Source organism: Gracilinanus agilis, chromosome 1, assembly GCF_016433145.1.
Source record: "Gracilinanus agilis isolate LMUSP501 chromosome 1, AgileGrace, whole genome shotgun sequence".
In the NCBI taxonomy this organism is placed as follows: domain Eukaryota; kingdom Metazoa; phylum Chordata; class Mammalia; order Didelphimorphia; family Didelphidae; genus Gracilinanus; species Gracilinanus agilis.
In genome coordinates, this window is record NC_058130.1 from 800,177,163 (window position 1) to 800,198,133 (window position 20,971).

General features: G+C 44.4%; 1 protein-coding gene and 1 pseudogene across 1 annotated transcript in view; one reads left to right on the plus strand and one right to left on the minus strand.

Moving 5' to 3' along the window:
* The window catches only part of LOC123230605 (zinc finger protein 501-like), a 95,949-nt gene extending 76,108 nt beyond the window's left edge, over nucleotides 1-19,841 (minus strand). The window contains exons 1-4 of the mRNA XM_044656735.1: nucleotides 19,806-19,841; nucleotides 19,332-19,421; nucleotides 18,930-19,019; nucleotides 13,276-13,627 (exon numbers count right to left, since the gene is read on the minus strand). Coding sequence (XP_044512670.1) covers nucleotides 13,276-13,627; nucleotides 18,930-19,019; nucleotides 19,332-19,421; nucleotides 19,806-19,841 — 568 coding nt within the window. The remainder of the gene's footprint in view (nucleotides 1-13,275; nucleotides 13,628-18,929; nucleotides 19,020-19,331; nucleotides 19,422-19,805) is intronic.
* Nucleotides 9,637-10,191, plus strand: LOC123246344 (annotated as a pseudogene).
* Nucleotides 19,842-20,971: the final 1,130 nt, after the last annotated feature.

Below are 20,971 nucleotides of genomic sequence, written 5' to 3' on the forward strand. Positions count from 1 at the left end.
ATATATATATGTTTCTGGGATATAGGTGCCTTTGTCTTAGGGTGAGCTAACAGCTAGACAGAGGGAGTAGGGGATGCTTTCAGGTGCCACAGGACATGATTCTTAATCTTCAAGGTTGTTCCGTTTAGGAGTTGTGTCCCTGGGCTGTCAGCCAGGAGTTGTGTCCCTGGAACCTTGAGTCAGAGAGATAACTGATCCGCTTGGGCATGACGTTATCCAAAAACCCCCTGCTTAATTGCCAAGTTTAGCTTTTTGGCTATTATATTCTTATAAGCTATAAGCTATAATATTTCTATAAGCTTTTTTGGCTATAACATTCCTCCCTTTTTCGTTTTGCTTACTGAGGAATCTTCCTCAGGGCCAAAGAATAAGTCCAACATTCCCTACTTTTCCTTTTGATCGTAAGGAATCATCCTCAGGTGGCCCCTTAAAGATTAGTGTCAACACACATTGTATTAAGGGTGGGGGTTATCTGGTAATACTGACACAGGGCCATAAGCTGAACGGTGTTAATTCATTCCTTTACAAAAGCTGCTGGTTAAGAATAAGGGGAAGGGTACATAGTGGAAACAAAAGGGATTTTCCAGCCTCTAGTTTGCCTGAAAAAAACTTTTTCACCAAGGGGATACAATGTTTTATGCTGTCTCTGGGGTACAACGTCCCACAAGGTCTCATGCTGTCCCCCTCCCCTCCTCTAAAAGTCTAAGGGAAGAGGGCCGATGGTTTCAATCTTCTGTAGTTTCTTCAAGCTGAAAAGGGGCGTAGAGTCTCTGAGAGGGGAGGACAGGAGGAGGAGCTGTGGGCACAGGGTCTTCAGGCGCCTCTGCATCAACTTCCAGGGTCCTGAAGGCTTGGAGACCAGAGACCGTTTCCCCAGACTGACAGACGGGTCACAAGGGGGAGCATCTTAGAACCTAGGACTGGGGCAAAAAACTAGAACACCAGAGACACAGAGAGAAGATTAGCACAATAGAAACTGATATTAAACATTAACAGTTAGCCAACAGATTTTATCCCCAGAAATCTTCCTCTGACAGGAATTGAACTATTTAGGAATTTTTGATCCCTAAGTTGTTTGCAGAGTTGGCATGTGACGTTTCTGCTAAAAAAAATATCCTTTCATAAAGCCCACATTAATATGGCATCTATAACTACTTGAATAACAATACTTTACAGATAAATTTCTTTATCCCAGATTCTGGAGGAAATCCAGAAAGTTTTGGGTTATATTTCCAAGCTCAAAATCCCACTTCAGTTGTGGTAAATTAAGGCTGCAAGCTACAAGTCATCTATCACTAAACTTCACTCACTTCTCAAAGTGTGTTCCCTAACAATGTGATAATTTTCAATTATTAACCTAATAGGTTGTTTGGGGAGATGGAAACATTAATTCACAACTCGCATTAAGTGCTGATTATCGGAACTTTCTCCAAAAAGGGAAGGCAGGTAGGAAAAACATTCCCTCACGTCTCAAAGGACGCATAGTGAGGGGCTCCATGTACAGGCCAAAGCTGTCACTGGCTCATGCCATCCTCGTGTCACTCAAGGAGTAGTAGCCTAGATGGTCAGAAGAGGTCCAGTCCAGGTTGAGCCCTAGAATTGCCTCTCCTAAGCATCACAGAACATTCTCTGTCTTTAGTACTATATCACCACTGGATCTCTGAAGTCTTCTCCTTCCTTAAAAGACAAGTCTTTCCCATTACAGCTCAGAGAAATTCTGCTAAGCAGCAGTCTGGAAACAATTTCCATACCCTCAAACAAGCCTTTCACATCCCTACCAGGCTGATAACTTAGTTATTCTTACATATTCTGGCAATAACTAACATATCACACTCCAGTCACAAAACCTGAATTAAGGAACAGGAGTGCTGGATTGGGTAGTTCCATAGTAAATATAAATCAGGGCTGTATCGTCTCCTGTACCTGGGCCATCTGAAAGACTAAGAGGAGCCACACAGGAATCTCTTCAGTGTAACTTTCAAGAGAATTCCAGAATTATTCGTGATTTTCCCAATACATTAAGTTTAGAAATTATCCCTAGGTCAAGGATCCAATTATAAGAGTAGAACATCTATCTATTCTTTTTCACTTCCCTATCTGTTCTTTTCCATCTCTCCTTCTTTTCCCTCAAAAACCCTCTGCTTACCACAACTTTCATTTACCCATCTCAAATCTGCATACTCAAGGTGTTAGGCCAAGGCTTTCTTTTCTCTCTTTTTTTTTCCAAACACAACACAACTCTTCACTTTGTCTAACTCTCTGTTGTCATCATAAAAAATAAACTTAAAGCACATGTTTTAGCAAGAATTTACATAAACGTCACATTTAAAGGAATATCATAAAGCATGTAGTATTACAGGGTCTATTCCCAATTAAAACCTTTTAAGCACTACAACCTTAAAGCAAGCCTTTTGACAAGCAGGCTGCTTATCATACACTGAGATGAAAAGCATTTATGATCATTTTAAACCCCCCAAAAACATTTTTGATCAATGTAAACACTCAAACCTATTATATTTTGTTTAACCTCTTGTGATGGAAAGATAAATAAGGAGGAAAACAGTCTTCTTGAGATTAACATGGGCATTATGCAGAGATGGCAGGGACCCTGTACCCCTCAACTCAGGCAGGCTGTGGGCAGGGAAACTCCCTTTCCCCTGTAACAAAACTCTGGCCACAGCATGATAACCTAAACCCCAAGGATCCCAGACAGACCCCGCACTCACCAAACACCCAAGTACAAGGAGTCATGTCTGCACTTTTGAAAAGGGGGCCTGGGGGCAACCCCTGATAGTTGCTTCACTCGTGCTGCCAGGCCGTGCTGTGGAGGACAACCCCCCAGGGCTGTTCCGCCCATGCTATCCCACTTGCCACGGATCCCATCTTAGCAATAAATCTTTCACACTTCTAAGCCTGGAGTCCTCCCCCCTCCCCAACTCAGGGGCTCACCATTTGCATCTCTATAACAATTACACTGCTAAACAAAAATAACTCGTTTTACAAGATATCCAGGACTTCTCTATCAATTTTTTACTTGCTTGAACATCTCCTTAAACCCTCTGAAGTATATAATTAAAATATGTTTAGCTTTAAATTCTTTAAAATCCCACTTATGTACTGTGTTGCTATATCAGTTCCCAAGTATCAAAGTGGAACAATTAAAAGTATTTTTCCCTTCACCAAGTGAGATCACTTTAAAATTTAAAATTTAGCATGTACCAAACCTTCATAATAAATTATTTTTAACAAAGTTCAGTTTGAACTCCACAACTACCAAACAACTTTAAGTCCTTTAGTAACCTTTCAGTATGTAACAACTGAATTTCAAAGCTATTTACTCCTATTCCTTTCAGACCTCTGTTCAAAACAGAATAGAACCTCCAGTTTAGCTTCCTGCACCTCAAAGCATATTAAATTTCATCAATATTATTCTGATTTACACCTATTATTTCTTTAGCAATTACTCTTATTTCTTCAGGCTTCTCCTCCTTTATCACCATCATTGCAAAAGGAGGAAAGATACTATATTTAATTGCATTAAATCCTATTAGCTCCTTAGGTTGGTCAAATTTTCTCTTGTTACTTTCATACAGTTTGCATATCATACAACCTTAACATCTTCAGGTGGAAAACTCACTTCTCTTTATAGCCCAAATTGCATACATATTCTGTATTCATTCATCATTACTTTCTAGCAATTCGAGTCCAAATACATGTTAATAATCTCTAAATCACAAGTTCCCTCTTATACATTGTACACCTTTTAAAAACAGTTCATACAACCCTAATCAAATATAACACTGTTTAGAAATTCCACCTTTTCCAAATTTCAGTACCTGTATTATTAAATCTAACTTCTTGTGTGTCATATGATTACTTGTTGTTAGTTCTGACAGCACATACATTAAAAGACATCTCATTTTGAAAAATCCCAAATTTAAATTCTAGAATAAGTTCACCATTATAGCTTTTTCTGAGTGACTTTCACATTTACAAAGTAGCCAGCACAATTTCTGACCACATAGAATAAACGTTCCCTCTTTGTGTCAGACTGGCTATTAACCACATTTAGACAATTCTCAATTCAGTAAAACCAAGTCTTAACAAACTTCTAACCATAAGTTTTTTTTTCTTTTTCAATAAAATCTGGGTAATATTTCACATTTGACTGATAGTTACCACAATAAGTAAAATGACATTGTACCATATCAACATCATTAGCAATCCTCAATCCTTAAAATCAAATCGTAAGTGAAACTGCTTTCAATTGTGGAGTAAGATCTCCCCTTTTTTTTTTTTTTTTGCTCTGAATTTTTCTCTTTTTCACTCCCTTGGGGGCCCATCCAAAAGAAGAAAGAGGAAAAATCAGTTCTTTAGGATCCATGCTTAAAAAGAAATATTTGCAGTGAGAAAGCACACTGTCCCTTTCACTGAGGGTACTCAGGTACAGCGATCAGCCAACTGTTTGGCTGAGCTGACTTCCTTGCCCCCTAACTTTCCCTGTGCTTTACACTCCAATTGATCTTACCTGTCTCTTTTCTTTGGCTGTGATGTAACAAATGCTTCTTGCAGCACCTAAATAAATTGCTCTCTGTTTCTAGTGGGGGTTGAAAGTGAGCTGTTCTTAGGCTGGCTGCATTTTTTAAGGAAAGAGCTTTGAACTTACAGATCCCCTCCTATTCAGATGTTAAAATCTGCCGCCAGGTCTCCAAGATGGGGGAAGGGGATGTTGCAGTTTTCCCTCTGAATTAACAAAGACCCAGACCCAGCCAGTACTGATGAATTAGGGGACCTCTGAGCTGAAGCTGGGTTTTTGGGGCTGGGTAACCAGAACCTGGGAGGGTGTAACTGTTCCCTTGCAGGGATTAGACCCTTCCACAACCTTAAGAAGCCAGGGTGGAGGATTCAGGACTAAATCCTGCCAGGTTAAAATGTACGGCATTTGGTCTGGGTGTCCCTCACGACCCCGGAGTGAAACCCGACTGTGGATGATAGAAATAACAGACTGTTGCCAAGTCCCACCACGGGGCCATCCAACCCCAAGGGCAGGCCATTCCGAATTACAAAAGGTCTGCAACTTCCCCTTTTTTACTGAAAAGCCTAATGCACGTGCACGGGTTTTGAAATCTGAATAATGACTTAGGACCAAGTCCAGGGGGGTTGAGTGACTCTGGCCCAACTTTGACCAATCAACAAAACACAGAAAAAGGACAATACAAAAGACAGACAAACAGAATGAAAAACAAAAAATTCTCTTCGTGGATCCAAACAAAATTTGAGTGGGGGATGGAGCCTGCTCGGGGCTCCACTCCACTCTCCCGGGTGTCCTTCCAAAAAAAACAACAAAAAACCAGCATCCTGTTGCTGCCCAGACGCGTCCATTGTGGGACTTCTGGGAAGTTCCACCAGAATGCCCCTGGCTTCCTGGAACTGTTCCCCCAGGGAATCAAACCCTGACCTTCCCTCCCTCTCTTGCTGAGGGAGTGACCTGCGCTCTCTTACACTGAGCGACTTCCTTGCGCGCTCCCTTATCCCGAGAACAGCGACTTCCTTTGCTCTACCCCTACACCGAGCGACTTCCCTCCCTCTCTTCCCTGAGGGAGTGCCCTGACCTTCCCCCTCCCTCATGCCGGGAGAGGAGCTTAAAGGGACTCCAACCCTTTAAAGTTACGATGCGGATTTTTTTTCCTGTCTCCATGGTTTCCAACAACTTCCCCCGCCCTCTATCCGAAGTGCTTCCCGGTTTTGCCGGCCTACCTCCTTGTGGAGAATAGAAACCTCGGCGTGGACCGGTCCCAATCAGAAACAGGTGGAAATTCGGACACAAGGAGTCCTCAGTTTCCCCATCAAATACACAGTCACACACCAGACACACACCATTCACTGCTCACCTCTGGAAGTCGTCATGAAACCTAGGAGAAAGCTTTCTCTGTCTCAGTGGTCCCCAGGGGGTTGCACACCATCCCGGACGAGCCCCCATATGTTAGGGTTCAAAATGGGTGGCCTCCAGAGGAACACACGAGACAATGCAATCAAAGCAGGAGAAAGCTTTATTGCCAGTACCCACTGGGGAAACTCAGCAAAGAGAGTCCCGAGGGGGCATTCAGAATAAGGAATATATATATATATATGTTTCTGGGTTATAGGTGCCTTTGTCTTAGGGTGAGCTAACAGCTAGACAGAGGGAGTAGGGGATGCTTTCAGGTGCCACAGGACATGATTCTTAATCTTCAAGGTTGTTCCGTTTAGGAGTTGTGTCCCTGGGCTGTCAGCCAGGAGTTGTGTCCCTAGAACCTTGAGTCAGAGAGATAACTGACCCGCTTGGGCATGACGTTATCCAAAAAACCCCTGCTTAATTGCCAAGTTTAGCTTTTTGGCCATAATATTCTTATAAGCTATAAGCTATAATATTTCTATAAGCTTTTTTGGCAATAACAGTAGGACCACAAACTCCCCCAAAAAAAGCTGAAGGTGCTTCCAATTCGGATGGCTATGACCCATGCCTGAGGAATTGCAAACCCTCACTAGGGAAAGATCAGAACTTTTAAGACCTCTGCCACACAAAATCACTAAGATAGATCACATACTAAAGTAAATACGAACTATGGGAAACAGTAGATCAAAGGAAAGAAAACTCTTTATTGAAATCATTAACCATACCCTAGAGAAGAGGGGAGTAAGCAAACAACAACTGGCAAAATTCCTTGATTTTATCCAAATTGGCAGCCCTTGGTTCCCATGAAGGGACTGAATTCAGAAATGTGGGAGAAAATTGGCCTTGACCTGCAGGCCTACTATGTAGAATATGGCCCAGAAAAAGTCCCTGTAGAGACCTTTTCTTTTTAGACTCTAACTGGGGATGCTTTAGATCCTGCCAATGAATTGCATCATCTCTCCCCAATATCACAGCAACTGAAAATACACCCCTATTACCTAGACAGAATTCTGAAGCTGGAATCATTAAGGTTTCAGTCTCAGATCAAGATTCAAACAGGGAGAATGATGATGAGGATAGACTTTTCTCTGATGAAGAGGCACTGTCAGAAAAGGAGGTGGCAGCCTTTAACCCTGACTAGAGCTTTCCAGCACGAGTGGAAAAAACCATCCTTCCAGTACCTGCTGTGCTAAATGTCACAGGCTTTCATGGCTTCCCTCAGCTGCGTCCCCAGAGAGAGAAAGGCAGAAGGGGTTGGGAGGGAGGAGTGCCTAGAAATCCATGCATTCTCGAGGTGCCTGGCCCTGGGTTGTTCTGGTCCAGTTATAAGAACAGCAGCTCACTCTGATAATGTCACTGTGGGTGGATTTGGGGTGTTTGCAAAGATTTTTTTCAGGATTCTCTGTCTAATCCTGGGAACTTGGAAGTTCCTCCAATATCGTGCCCTTCTGGAGGCAGCTCTTTCCCTCGAGCCCTCAAGCCTCCACACCCCCAGGTCCCTCCAACTGTCACCTTCTGGGTGGTGTAACCTGTCTCCTTCCACCCTGCAGTGATTTGCTCCTGATCTGCTCACCCTGCCCCAGCCCTATTTCCAGCCCACTAAAGTATAGAGAATGATCCTAAGTGGCCCCTCAACCCCCCTCCCCCCCAGCCTGGGCCTGTTAATGATCTACTGTCCCTCAGGGCCAATGAGGATGGGTGATCAGGCCCAGAGGCCCTCCTACCTGGACAGGCCAGGGCCAGTGGGCACCGACCCACAAATGCACCCAGGGATGCCCAGCAGTTAGGACCATGGGCTCAGAAGGTAGGGGAGTGTTCAGCACAATGGGCACAGCGGGACCCTAATTCTGAGGCAGCCGGTGCTCCAGGTTTTGCTTCCTCCCATTCCGGAAAGGCAAATTTAGGGTGAGGGTTACACGACTGGCTACATTGTTGCCCAAGTGGATTCATGACATTCCTTTCCCCTCCCCCCAGAAGCAGAGCCCACCTGCAGCAGCCCCCACCTAGCCCTGCCCTCCATTTTGCCCCACAGGGCAGACTGAAGGCTCCTGGAGGCTGAGGCGTGGTGACATGAGGGAGCAGGTTTCCCAGAGGTTGGGGTTTAACACCCTCAGAGTGGCCCGGGACGGGGTCAGCCCACCCTCCCTGCGCCCCTCTTGTCCCTGAGCTCTTTGGCAATCTGCACCTTCTGACGGCTGTCAGTGAACCTTCTAGGCCAGTCCCATCTGCACTTCGGAAAAGGTAAGTAGAGGCAGGGGGAGCAGGCGCTTCTGAGGGAAATGCCTCAGGGGTCACTGGACTGCAAGCCTCATTTTGATTAATCCATCTTGGATCACATTAACTTGGGGAGCGCAAGAGGCCTGGGGCCACTTGGAGAAGTCTCTAAAGGAGAAGGGTATCCAGCCTGGAGGAGATGACCCTGGGGTTTCTGGGAGCTTCCCTCCAGCTGGGGAAGTTCTTCTGGGAACAAGGAGAAAGAGGCATTGCAGAGCCTCGAGGCCTTCTCCCCTAGGAAAGGATGCTAAGGGCTAACACAAAGGCAGGATCCACAGACACCCAGGGCAGCACTCTGGAGCACAAGATGGCCCTTGGCTCTTGGGGATCCTGGTCTTGGCCTGAAAAAGGAGGCCTTTGAAAGGTGGAGTCCCCCTCAAGAACTGGCTACTCAGCCACGATTTAGGGATCTCTTGTCTCAGGTAGAGTAGATGGGGAGCCCCCAACTGAATGGGTGGAAAGAGTGTGTTTATTTAGTGAGGATGCCCAAGGGCAGAGAGAATTGCCCCCACTCACACACACCTCACTGTCTTCCCTCAGAATTGCCCAAGCTGGGGGTGATGATGCTTCATGAATACAATTGGTTCTGACCTTAGGGTCTCTGAAGGGCTGCCCCTTATAGGAGAGAATTAGCCTTGTCCTGCTCAGCCCCAGGGTAGGGAGGCCATCTGGACAGCCCCTGGGGAAGGGGAGGGGAGGGGGGTCGCTGGGGTCCCTCCTGCTCTCATAGGCCCTTCCTCTGCTGTAACAATCCAGGTATACATTAATCGTGATATTATTTTAAGAAGTATTCAAAACTTAACTCTTATACTGCTAATGATTGATCTCTGTAATCTTGAGTCAAACTGAATGTTGACCTTGCCAAATCCCTAGCCCTTCCCTAAGGCTACACCCCAGAAGAGAGTCAGTTATCTCAGTCTCCTGACTTTTCCTTCAATGATCAATTAACATAGGTATCAAACATCAGTAGATGCCTTAGGCCATATCCACCCTGGATCCTGATCTTAGCTCTACTTATTGTTTTAGGTTTTGGCAGTTTGCATTTTATGATGATTACATCATAATGTTAATGTATCAGGCCACCAGCCTCTCCCTTCCCCCCATTCTGTTGTAACCTCAATAAAAGTGACAAGACATCAGTTGGCAAGAGAGCTCTTAACCATCAGAGCTCCTAACCATGAAGCTCTTGACCATCAGAGCTTACTCGCTGTCTGTCTACCTTATGCCAAAACTTTCTGTGTCTGTGTATCTTCATTCTCACCTTATGTTCTCTTTCCATTAATCCTTAACCCGTAACCCATTTTCACTTAGTCCTTGGTTCCCCTTTCTGAGTGTCCAACCCACTAGGAATCTTCGTGAAGCTGCTGGACGGCTTCATCTGCCATTCTTGCCCTTCCCACTGGTGACCAGCCTGGTGCTGAGACACAATGCTGTACAAATTGGTGGTGATAGGCAGCTGTGAAGTGGGCAAGAACGCATTGACCATCCAGCTGGTCGAGAACTGCTTTGTCCCCAACTGACCCCATCAAAGACTCCTACAGCATCCAGCTGGTGGTGGATGGGGAGCCCTGCCAGCTGGACATCCTGGACACCACAGGCAACAAGGAGTGCCAGTCCCTCAGCCATGAGTTCATGCGCCTCTGGTATGGATTCCTCCCCATCTATGCTGTGGATGACACCAAATCCTTTATGGACGTGAACATCTGGGACCAGCTGTGCAGGATCAGACATCGACCATGTTCCCGTAGTCCTGGTGCCCAACAAGACCAACAAGCCTGGTGACCTGGGACCTGGGCCAGGAGGCAACCAAGAGCTTCAAGGTGCCCTTGGTGGAGACCTCGGCCAAAACCAGGTCCGGTGTGGAGCACGCCTTTCAGGAGCTGGTGTGAGAGATTCGCTGCTTCAGCTTCCAGGAGCACAAACACTACCGAGATACTGAGCATAACCAAGGCTGCAGGTTCAAACCTTGCAAGGTAATGTGAGACAGTGCCTACACCAGAATCTCCCAGGAGCCCCTGGCTGCATCTCCTAAGCATTTCTCCACCCAGGCTTTTCAGATTTTTATTTTTCCCTTTGAGAAGGAATGACTCCAAGTGACCAGCCCAGAGAAGATGCCCACCCACCCTCCTCTCCAACCTCTCTTCCCCATCCCTCACCATCCTCCTCAGCAGTCTCCTCTCCCCTCCTGTCTGGGCTGGAAAGGGGGGCTTTTTTCTCCCACTTTCCTACTCTGATTCAAAGACCACTGTTTTTCTTGTTCTAAGATTGATCAGAAATAAAGGTTGTTGGTTTCTTTATAAGTGTGTTGCTGGTGATTTCTTGGGGGGCTCTTCTTAGAGCCCCTCAGGGAAATAGGGTCTTTATCAGGGTACCATCAAAATCAATGTAAACCCTGTTTTAATTCTTGTGGCCTGAAAATAGGGCCACAGGATGGATGGATTACCCAATCAGACCCCTCTGTGTGACTCTCTTTTGACCAACACTTTTTATTATTGAAATTATAATCTATATTTTTAAGATAGCCTCAAGTTTTGTAATATAGATATAAAATCCCCTAATAAAATTCCCTTTATAGAAATCCCCTAATTAAATAATAAAGCAGCATTTAACAAGTTAATAGCTTAGACCATACCCTCAATAAAAGAGCAGAAGCTGCTTTAATCTTTTTCTCTCTGTCTCAAGAGTATGAAGGACACAGCATGGCATTTCCAAAAAAAATATTCTCAATGGATGACTTTCTCGTGCTGAGTTTAACCCGAGGAACTTAAACGTTCTCATGCTTTAACCACTTTTGAAATATGTCAAAGGTTCTTTTTATTAAAATATAACTTACATAAAGGAGGGTGTTCTGATAGCCTGGAAGACTGTTTAGACTAGGTATAATCTATATGTAGAAATACATTTTGTGTGCCAAATTTTATGTAACTGGTATAATCTTGAGCTCTTTTCTGTTTGGGTTTGAAATGTAAATTTTCCCAGAATTTATATGACTGAGAGAGAAAAAGGTATAAAAAAATCAAGATTTCCAGAAACTTCTCAAAACAGCTTCCAGAAATCCACTGTCTCTGACTCTTTCTTTCTAAACTGTCACACCTCTCAAGATAACTAGATCTGCTTGCTGGCTTCCAGCAGGGGTCTTCTGTTTGGGACCGGAATAATGGGAGTGCTATGTAGTCCAGTGGAGAGAAAGCTGAGCTTGAGAGTATTTTGGATATGGGACCATTGGAACCCAGTGTCCTTATATGAAAAATGTAGGGATTTGGAGGAGGATTTCAGGTAACGTCCAACTCTAGGATTTATTTCTGTGGTTAGATTGAAATCCTATGAAACACCTGAGTTTCCTTATCTGTGAAATGGGAATATTGACACCTGATTCACCTGGCTTTGGTCAGACTAAGTAAGATGTTACACATATATAGAGGAAATTCTTTAGAGACCTGGAAGCCTGGTAACAGTTATTACTGGTCCCTTTGTAAATAACTAAGGTCCTAGAGAATCGAATGAAAAAATAGTTGAAATAATAACTAGTAAAGTTGCAGGACATAAAATATATCCATCTAAATCATTGGCATTTCTACATAATATCAAAAAAGGTCAGCAGCAAAGAGAAATCCTATTTAAAGTAACTATAGGGGCAGCTGGGTGGCTCAGTGGATTAAGAGTCAATCCTAGAGACAGGAGGTACTACATTCAAATCTGGCCTCAGACACTTCCTAGCTGTGTGAACCTGGGCAAGTCATTTGGCCCTCATTACCTAGCCCTTATCACTCTTCCAGTGTCAAGCTGATAGATGCATGGTGATTTTCTATGTGAAATAATTATTTTCATTACACATTCAGCCTAATGGAAGTAATTGGATTACCAATAGTTTTATTCCATATTTGAAATCCAAAATACCATTTCTTATTATTTTACATTTCTGCTTTATAAGAATTTTTGGGAAAACATTATATGGGAAATGACACTAACTATAAATGGTTTCTAAAGAGCAAAGATATTGTTTCTTTCCTACATTAACTCCTCTTTAGATCCAGATGCCATGAAATGATGAATTAAGGCATTCGAGAATAGGGTTAGAATTTTTAAAAACTTAAATACTTGATTGTACATATTGTCATAAAGCAAATGATAACTTCTTGTTTCCACTTTTAATGTTTGTTGCATTTGTTTTGCTTGTAGTTTTGTATTTAACATAACGAGAATTAACTATTTTAAAGCTCATGTCATCTATTTCTTATTTGATCATGAATTCTTCCCTTATCGATAAACTGACCTGAAAGGCAAATTATTCTATGCTCCCTTCATTTGTGTGTGGGATCACACTTTAGGGCTAAATCATATGCCCATTTAGACCTAATCTTAGAAGCACTTATGACATAGTAGAGTGAATTGTCAGATTGAGAGCTAAGTGTGAATGTCTGGTTTCTGTGATACATAGTATAAGAGAGAAAATGAGACTGACCCTAAATTAATTTTATCTGATCCAAAGTAGTAGTGGGGAAAGATGGAAAAATAGGAGATATACTTTCCTCACTACTCCATTTAGCTTGCTATTCTCTGGCCAGCATTAGAGGGCCCTACCCATGCTCACTGAGAAGTCCTGCCAGCAACAAAACTAAAAGAGAAAAGCTTGGATATCCGTTCTTGCCTGGGTTTACCAAACCTTTTCTCTGCCCACTAACTCTCAGAAATATCATCTGAGGAGCCAAGCATGTCTTTATATTTTACCTGTCTCATGATCTCCTGACTCTGTTGGTGCCTTTTTGCTGCTGCCATTCTATCCTTAATTCAATGGTATCATTTATGTAATCCTTACCTGAGTCAAGTTCAGGATCATGCCAGGTGTGCTGCCTGAAAAAGGGGGAGGGTTAATTTCCTTCACACAATAGCAAGACTGGAGCTACATCTTTCCACATAGCCTGTGTTCTTACAGTTTCTCCCCAGTGTGGAATCTCTGATGTACAGCAAGCCGGGAGTTCCAACTAAAGTCCTTTCCACATTGCTTGCATTCATAAGGTTTCTCCCCACTGTGGATTCTCTGATGTGCAGCAAGCTGGATTTCTGACTAAAGGCCTTTCCACATTGTTTGCATTCATAAGGTTTCTCCCCAATGTGGATTCTCTGATGTGCAGCAAGACTGGATTTCTCTTTAAATGCCTTTCCACATTGCTTGCATTTATAAGGTTTCTCCCCAGTGTGGATTCTCTGGTGTCCAACAAGACTGGATCTCACTCTGAATGTCTTTCCACATTCCTTGCATGCATAAGGTCTCTCCCCACTGTGGATTCTCTGATGTCCAACAAGACCAGAAATCTGAGTAAATACCTTTCCACATTGCTTGCATTCATAAGGTTTCTCCCCCGTGTGGATTTGTTCATGCTTAGCAAGACTGGAGTTATCTGTGAATACCTTTCCACACTGTTTGCATTCATAAGGTTTCTCACCAGTGTGGATTCTCTGATGTTCAGCAAGACTGGCCCTGTGCATAAAAGTCTTTCTGCCATGTTTACTTTCACAATTTTTCTCAGTGTGCATACTTTGATGTTCAATATGAAATGAATTTTGAGGTGAAAAACAAAATTGTCTGAAAGCAAAGTTATAGAGACTATCACTTGCTAATCTTTGTAGGTCCATTTCTTTCAAAGGGCTCATCTCTGTTGGATTCACCTTCATTTCAGGTCTGATCACTCCTTCTAAAAGAAACAAAGAGGGAGCAGCTCAGTGGAATGAGAGTCAGGCCTAGAGATGGGAGATCCTAGGTTCAAATTGGGCCTCAGACACTTCCTAGCTGTGTGACCCTAGCCAAGTCACTTAACCCCCAATGCCTAGCCCTTACCACTCTTCTGCCTTGGAGCCAATACACAGTATTGGCTCCAAGATGGAAGGTAAGGGTTTTTTCAAAAAATTAATACAAGAAATAAAAAAATAAAAGAAACAAACAGTAAAACATACATGTAGAGCAACATATATACATATATAACTCTATCTCCTTTCCTCAACTGTAAGAACATAAACTGCTTTATATTCTATTTCCTCAAGAAGAAAAGTCTTCCATTTTACATGAGTACAATCCATCCTTTAAAAATGCCATTACCTCAAAGCTAAAGAACAATTTAAATAATGAATAGCCTCCCGTGTGACCTCACTGGCTCTTCATAACAAATCTGGGATTTGGGACAGGCTAGCTTTCCTACATTCCTAATGCAGACCATGACCTCAGAAAGGCTGGATGAGTGACTTCACCCAAAATCCTGGCTGCTGAGACCAAATCTTGTGACTGGGCATGATTTTAAGGTTAGTCCAATCAGTCCACAGTATCTAGACAATTCACTTTCAATCTTTTAGCTTTCATTTTCAACATCTATACATTCAAACCCCTCTTCATAGTTATAACACTGGGTGCATGTAGACTAAATATTCCTATTTCATCATCTAGCTTCTCTATAAGCATTATGTAATTCCCTTCATGACTGCTTTTGACCTTATTTTTTGTTCCAGTATCTGAGATGAGATGAAAATATTCAGCATTCTTTTTTGCATTTATCCAAGGCACAAAAGATTTTGTTCTGTTCCCTCCTCCTTGAGAGCAGCCATTACTTTTCTTTTAATGCCTATTTTCACTAAAATAAAATCCTTCAACTAAATACAATTTAAACAAAAAGATGGCATTTCCCATGTTTAAAAATATCTCTCATACAGTAAGTTGAGTCCATGATCCTTTTGTAAGGAAATGGGCAAAAAATCTCATACAATTCTCTTCCTATTTCCTACATTATACAGATGCTGGCATTTTCATGATATTCTTCTTAAAAATCCCAACACAGGTGGTGGTGCATTCTCATTGCACCTTGGAAACTTGCTGGGACTTTTAAGCATGGGCAAGTGACAATTCCTTTGGTCTCAGGCCCCTCAACTATAACATGGACATACTATCAAGTGACCCCTAGGATTCCTATGAGGCTCTAATGAGATACTATTTATAAAGTGTATGACACATATTAGAGGCCACATGCCAATGGTGATGTTTATTTTTATCATTAGAATTTATATTATTTCTTCCACTGATTGCTTTTCTCCTAAAACTGTCCTCTTCACTCCTCTAGTTTCTGATTTCCCTGTTGAATTAAATGCATTTCCATTCCCTAACATTCCTTTCTCCCTGGATCATCTCAGAGTAAGATTCAGGATCTATTGTTTTTTTCTAAATCATCTCCATGTTTGGGTTCTAGATTATGAGCTCCAAGACAGCCCAAACTGGTGTTTCCCTTCCTTTCTCTGCTCAGAGCTTAGCACAGTTCCTAGAACACATTTTTATTTAATACATGTTTACTGACTGGGCCCAGGGCTTATGCCAAGCCCAACCTCTACCAAGATCCTTGCATTCTGATCTCTCTCCTGGAAGGCAAATGCATGCTCTGGCCAGAGCTGTGTTTCCATTTCTCTCTTTTTCTTATTTCTCAGAAGTCAACAGTAACTGTTGGAAATAGAGAAGGCTCAGTTCTGAAGATTCCGGGCTTCTCTCTAAGCTCTCATCTCCCTAAAGTGAGGTGCTGTACTTACCTGATTGTCCAAGAACTGGACAGAGCCTAGACAAAGACTGAGCCCCAGAGGCCAGGATAGGGCCTGGACAGATGATTTAGACAAAGCTTAGCCTTGAATCACTACCAACAAAGGCAACAGTCTTCACTCCTGCTCATGGGCAGGAGGTCAATGGAGAGAAGGAATATCTGGAAACCAGCTGCCTGGCTCTATTATACATTGAGGCACCCTGACTTCAGCTGGGTCCTCACCATGGCAAGGCAACCCTGTGATGTCTCCCTAATGGATTCCCTTTGCCACCCACCACAGGAGCCTTCCAAATATTTCCCTAGTCTCCAGCTCTCCTTCATGGCTTCCTCCTACCCTCTGATCTTAGAACTTGGCCTCATATATATTTCACTGAACAAAAACTGGACCTCTCTGGAGAGCTCTTATCCTCCACATCTCACCCAGCTCAACTGCCTCCTTTTCCTCTCTGGCCCCAGGATCAGAGGAAAAGTACATTCTTCTCTTAGAGAAACAAAAATTTTTCCATGGGCAACGAAGCCCACCTCATCCCTTATCTAAGCCTCTCTATTCCTCCCTATGAGGGGCCCATTGTTCCTTCATTTTCAGCCTTTCCCACACTAATGAGATAATGGGAACCAATAAACCATTTCTCCCCAATGCTCCAAACACTCTCACTTGATCTCTTCATCCCCATAGGATACTGTCCAGTGTCTTTCCTCAGGTTCTGGACTAAACTGCTAGAGAAGGTCATTTGCAATGATTCATATCAGTGCCTTTCCCTTGTTTTGTCTGCTATACTTTCCCCCAGAATTCTCAGTATAGCTTTACTGAAGCCCCAGGCCACCTCACCCCATTGTACCCCTCTAGTGCTCCTTCTGCCCTAGAGCTGGAGGGCTTCTACAGAACTATCGGCATTCTGCTATCTGCTCCAGCAGAAAGTGAGCTCCCTGAGGGCAGGGGATGTCCACTTCAGCCTTTTATATCCCCTATAACTTAGCCCAGGACCTGACACAGAGGAAGCCCTTATACGTGTTTCTGGATACTAAAGAGCTCAGAGGAAATAAGCTCAGCCATTCTGGCCTCTTGCAGCAGTCTTCCAGGCCCTTTAGTCTCAAATGTTGACTTCTTAAAGGGTCACAGACTAATTCCATGAAGGGAGCTGATAGGAAATGGAGTCCAACAGCCTTATCTTACAGATGGAATAACTGAGGCTCAGGGGTTCAGTGACTTTCCCAGGGAGCCCGTGCTAAAACCTCTGAAAAACAATATCAAGTCAGGTCTTCCTGCCCCCAAATCTAGCCCTGGATTCACCAGAGCACACAGAAGCTGCTGGTCACCTCAGCTCTCCCACACTTCTTCCCCCCCCCCTCACCTGGGCAGCAGCTCCTCAGGCCTTCTTGCTCCAGCATCCACAAGGCTTCCCTCTGCTCCAAAAAAGACAGCATGTCTTCTGAGGGAGCTGGAAGCCCTGGGCATGGGTAATCAATCAGGAAAATGGAGAGAAGCTTGTCACTGAGTTCTCTTTAGGGAACAATTGCGGAGTCCAGTGACTCCACTCAGACACTCTGTCCATGGGGTTCCCCCAGGAGTCTGCCCTCACCCCTATAGTGTCTGTAATGCAGGAGCTCAGGCTAGGGTGTGCCTGTTATCCTTTTGGGGGACCTAAAATGAGCAACAACCCCCACCACCCGCATGATGTTCTGGTCCATTCTGGCCGAAACTCCTAAATTTCCACACTGAGTTTGAGGGTCAGTGTTCTGGGTAAGTCTGAAGTCCCAGACACGGGGACCTCAAGGAATCGGCTTTTGTCCCATCACCCTGCCTGCTCCTCCCTCCCTGACATCTCTCTGAGTCTCAGGGATTGTTCTTTCAGGGAGTTTCTGCCTCCTCTCCTGGGAAACTCAACAATTCTCTTTTGGCCCAAGGCTATCTCTCAGCCAGGCCATTCATCTTGACAATCACAGAGGAGGGCAAGAAGGGCTTGCAGGAGGCTTACGGGACTCCTGGAGAAGAGTCTCCTCAACATTTAGGTGGGGGAAAGGAGAGGGGAAAAGTTTGGGGAACCAATCTGGAACCACATTTGGTTCTGGGAATTTTCTTCAGAGAAGGCTGGACTCAATCCATACTTTTCCATTATCTGCAAATGAGAGGCAGCTAAAAGGGGAGGGGGAAGGGACCTGAGCTGAGAGGCAGGAAGGCCTCGGTTTACATCTGGCCACAAACAGCTCCTATTTAGGTGCCTCAGAACAAGCCACTTAATTTCATCTATTTCCTCATCTGTAAAATGGGGGTAATTGTGTCACCGAATTAGGAAGTGACGCACTTCAGCAACCTCTGCGAATACAAGTGCTTCGCTCAGATGCTAGGTCCACATGGGCTCGGAGAGAGGAAAGGTAAATGGCTGACGTGAGGTTGGAATAGGTTTTTTTACAGGCGCGTGGTCAATTTATCTCTATCAGCATGGCTTTTATTAAAATTCTATTCTTCCTTTTGATCTCGGCCCTCATCATTTTTAATCATAACAGTTGACAAAGGTGAGGAAGAAGTGCCACAATATTACAGAGAAAACCTTTGACAGAGCCTTGGGTCAAAATTAGGTAGTTATAATTGCTTCGTCCCTTCCCTCCCTTCCTCACTGGCTCTGCTGGAGGCTTAGAGCAATAGGAAGAAAGACTAAGGACAAACCATCTCTCCTGGGGAAACCTAGGAGCTGGGAGCTACAAGTTTATGCTGGTTAAAGAGAAAAAGATCCCCAATAGAAGATCCACCCAAGAGAGGAAGACAGTGGGAGGAAAAACCTCCTGAACAGTTTTCCCAGATGGGTTTGGGAGACACAATTCCGGGTCAGGGAGAGGCGAGACGGAATCAGCTCTGAAATTAAGTCCACATCTGAGATTCTCCAATACACATTTGATCTCAGAGTTCAGGAGCACCAAAGGGAGCCCCTGAGGTCCCATTACACGATGCAAAGTCCTTTTATAGGAGAAACAGGTAGCAGGTGGGCCCTGGTTCTGGGACTCAGCATACCAGCCCTTGTCCCTTCCTCATGGCAGAAAATTGCTCCCAACCCTGCCTGCTGCTGAGGGCGATATTCCCTTGGATGGCAGACTCAGGCAGCAGTGAGAGGCTCCTTACCCACAGAGAGCAGGTTCCGGGCATTCTCCAGCATCACCTCCTTGTACAACTCCTTCTCAGGAGGGGCCAAGAGGCCCCACTCCTCCCAGGTGAAGTCCACAGCCACATCCTTGAACGTCACCACCTCCTAGAGCAGCCCAAGGCAGAGCACAGAGGGCTGAAAGCCACATCACAATGAAGAGCCCACCTCTGATCAGTTACAGAAGGAAACTGACCCACAGAGAAGGGGAGGGGCCAAAAAGTCCCTCCCTTTGTCAGTGTCAGAGCCAGCACTAGAATCTGAGTCTATAAGAGCCCAATGGAGGCTTGAGAAAAGCAGCTCTAGGATGGTCTGGAAGGAAGCCTCGGAGTTTCTAGTGTGTGAAGGGAAATCTCTAGGGGACCTCCAGTGCAGCCTGGATCCCCAGGGCCCCCAAGGTGGCATGTAGGTGCCAGTCACGTGTTTGTCGCCCTGTTGCTGTTTCCCAGAGCAGCCAACATCAGTATGAGAGTCACCAATGTGCCAGAGCCCCAGCCATGGAAGGAGGAGCTGAGGAGAGGGTAAAAGGCAGGTGAGAGGAGGAGGCGGGGCTTTTGCACCAACCCCGGAACTAACTGGCTCTCTGGGCTCGGGGTTTCTCTCTGAGCTTTCCTGATCTCTTGATAGAGATCAGCTGGGCAAGCTGAATTGAGAATGAGATCTAGAAAGGCTGAGACCTCTCTCTCTCTCTCAAACTCTCTCTCTTTACTAATAAAATGCTCATCAATCTGAGAATGATTCCCCAGATCAATTGTTACTGATAACACTATGGAAGGCACGAGAAAGGAGAGAATGTGTTCCAGAGATCCTGGGGACTCAGGATGCAGCCCAGGTGACCTATCCTCAGAGAAGGCTGAGCTGATCTCAGATCATTAACTTATTGATCCTATTTACCAGTAACTGCTTTTGTCTGGTAACCACCTGCGTCATGGTTCTCTTCCTCCTCTTGACTCAGCTCCACATTCTGCCAGTCTGTAATAGTGCAGAATCTAGCTCTGGGGCATTTCATCACTGTTCTGGCCTCATTTCAAGGATTTAGCTGGCCTTAGAAGACCAAGGAGTCGGGTCTAGTCTTTCCACACTCCTAACCCATCTCAGGTTTGCTGCCCAAAATCGGGGCCCTGACCTTTCATTGGACTCACACAAGAATCTCTTCTTAGTCTGAAGAGAAGAGGGCTGGGGCGTTGCTGACCCCTTATTATTGATTATTCCAATCAGTCACAGTGTCACTGATTATCCCACTTCTATAACTAATGATGACCCTCCATCCTATGATAGACATCACTTAGCCTGTCTGTTCTTTGTTCTGGGCTCTCTCAAACCTATCAGTGAAATCTATCCTTCTGCTTAGGGTTTGGAGCATTAACGGAGGCAAGCCCCTGACCCCTTTTATTGATAGGCAGCATTTCCCTGCTTGTTTTCCTTGGAGAGCTGCCTCAGTTTACCCTTTGGTTAAACTTCACTTCAGAAACCTGCAAATGTGAGCTTCGCAATGTTGGACAGAACAGTAAATATTCACATATAAAGAGGACTCTGCAACATTTTTAAGAAGAGACCCCAAATGGAAGAGATAATTTGCTTCTTGAATACCCCAAGCAGCAGAAATGCAGGAGTGAGTAACTGAATAAAACAGTAGCAGCAGAAGAACATCAGAGACCAGAAAGAGGCTTCTTTTAAAAAATACAGACTAGGAGAAAGGGAGGAAGAAACTCAGAAGGGCTAAAGGTGAAGGCAAAGGCAGAGGGGATCATGGGAAGAATCTTGTGGCATCCCATCTGCTCCAGGACAATGCTTCTTGTGTTGGAATGGAGGATGTTATAAAATAAAATGGGCAGATGGAGGGAGAGAAAGGATAAACTGGATACTACCACTGATAATTGTGACAGCAGTGGAGTCCAGATATGTGGCTAGTGCAAGATCAACTGAAGCTTGCCACCTAGCTAGATGATGTAACACCTCCCTCCTTTATAACAGTGCCCAGGAAGGATCCTTCAGGTCAATGGATGGTATCCCTTCAGGTCCCACCTGGGGTTGATTGATGATAGATACTGGGCTCTATT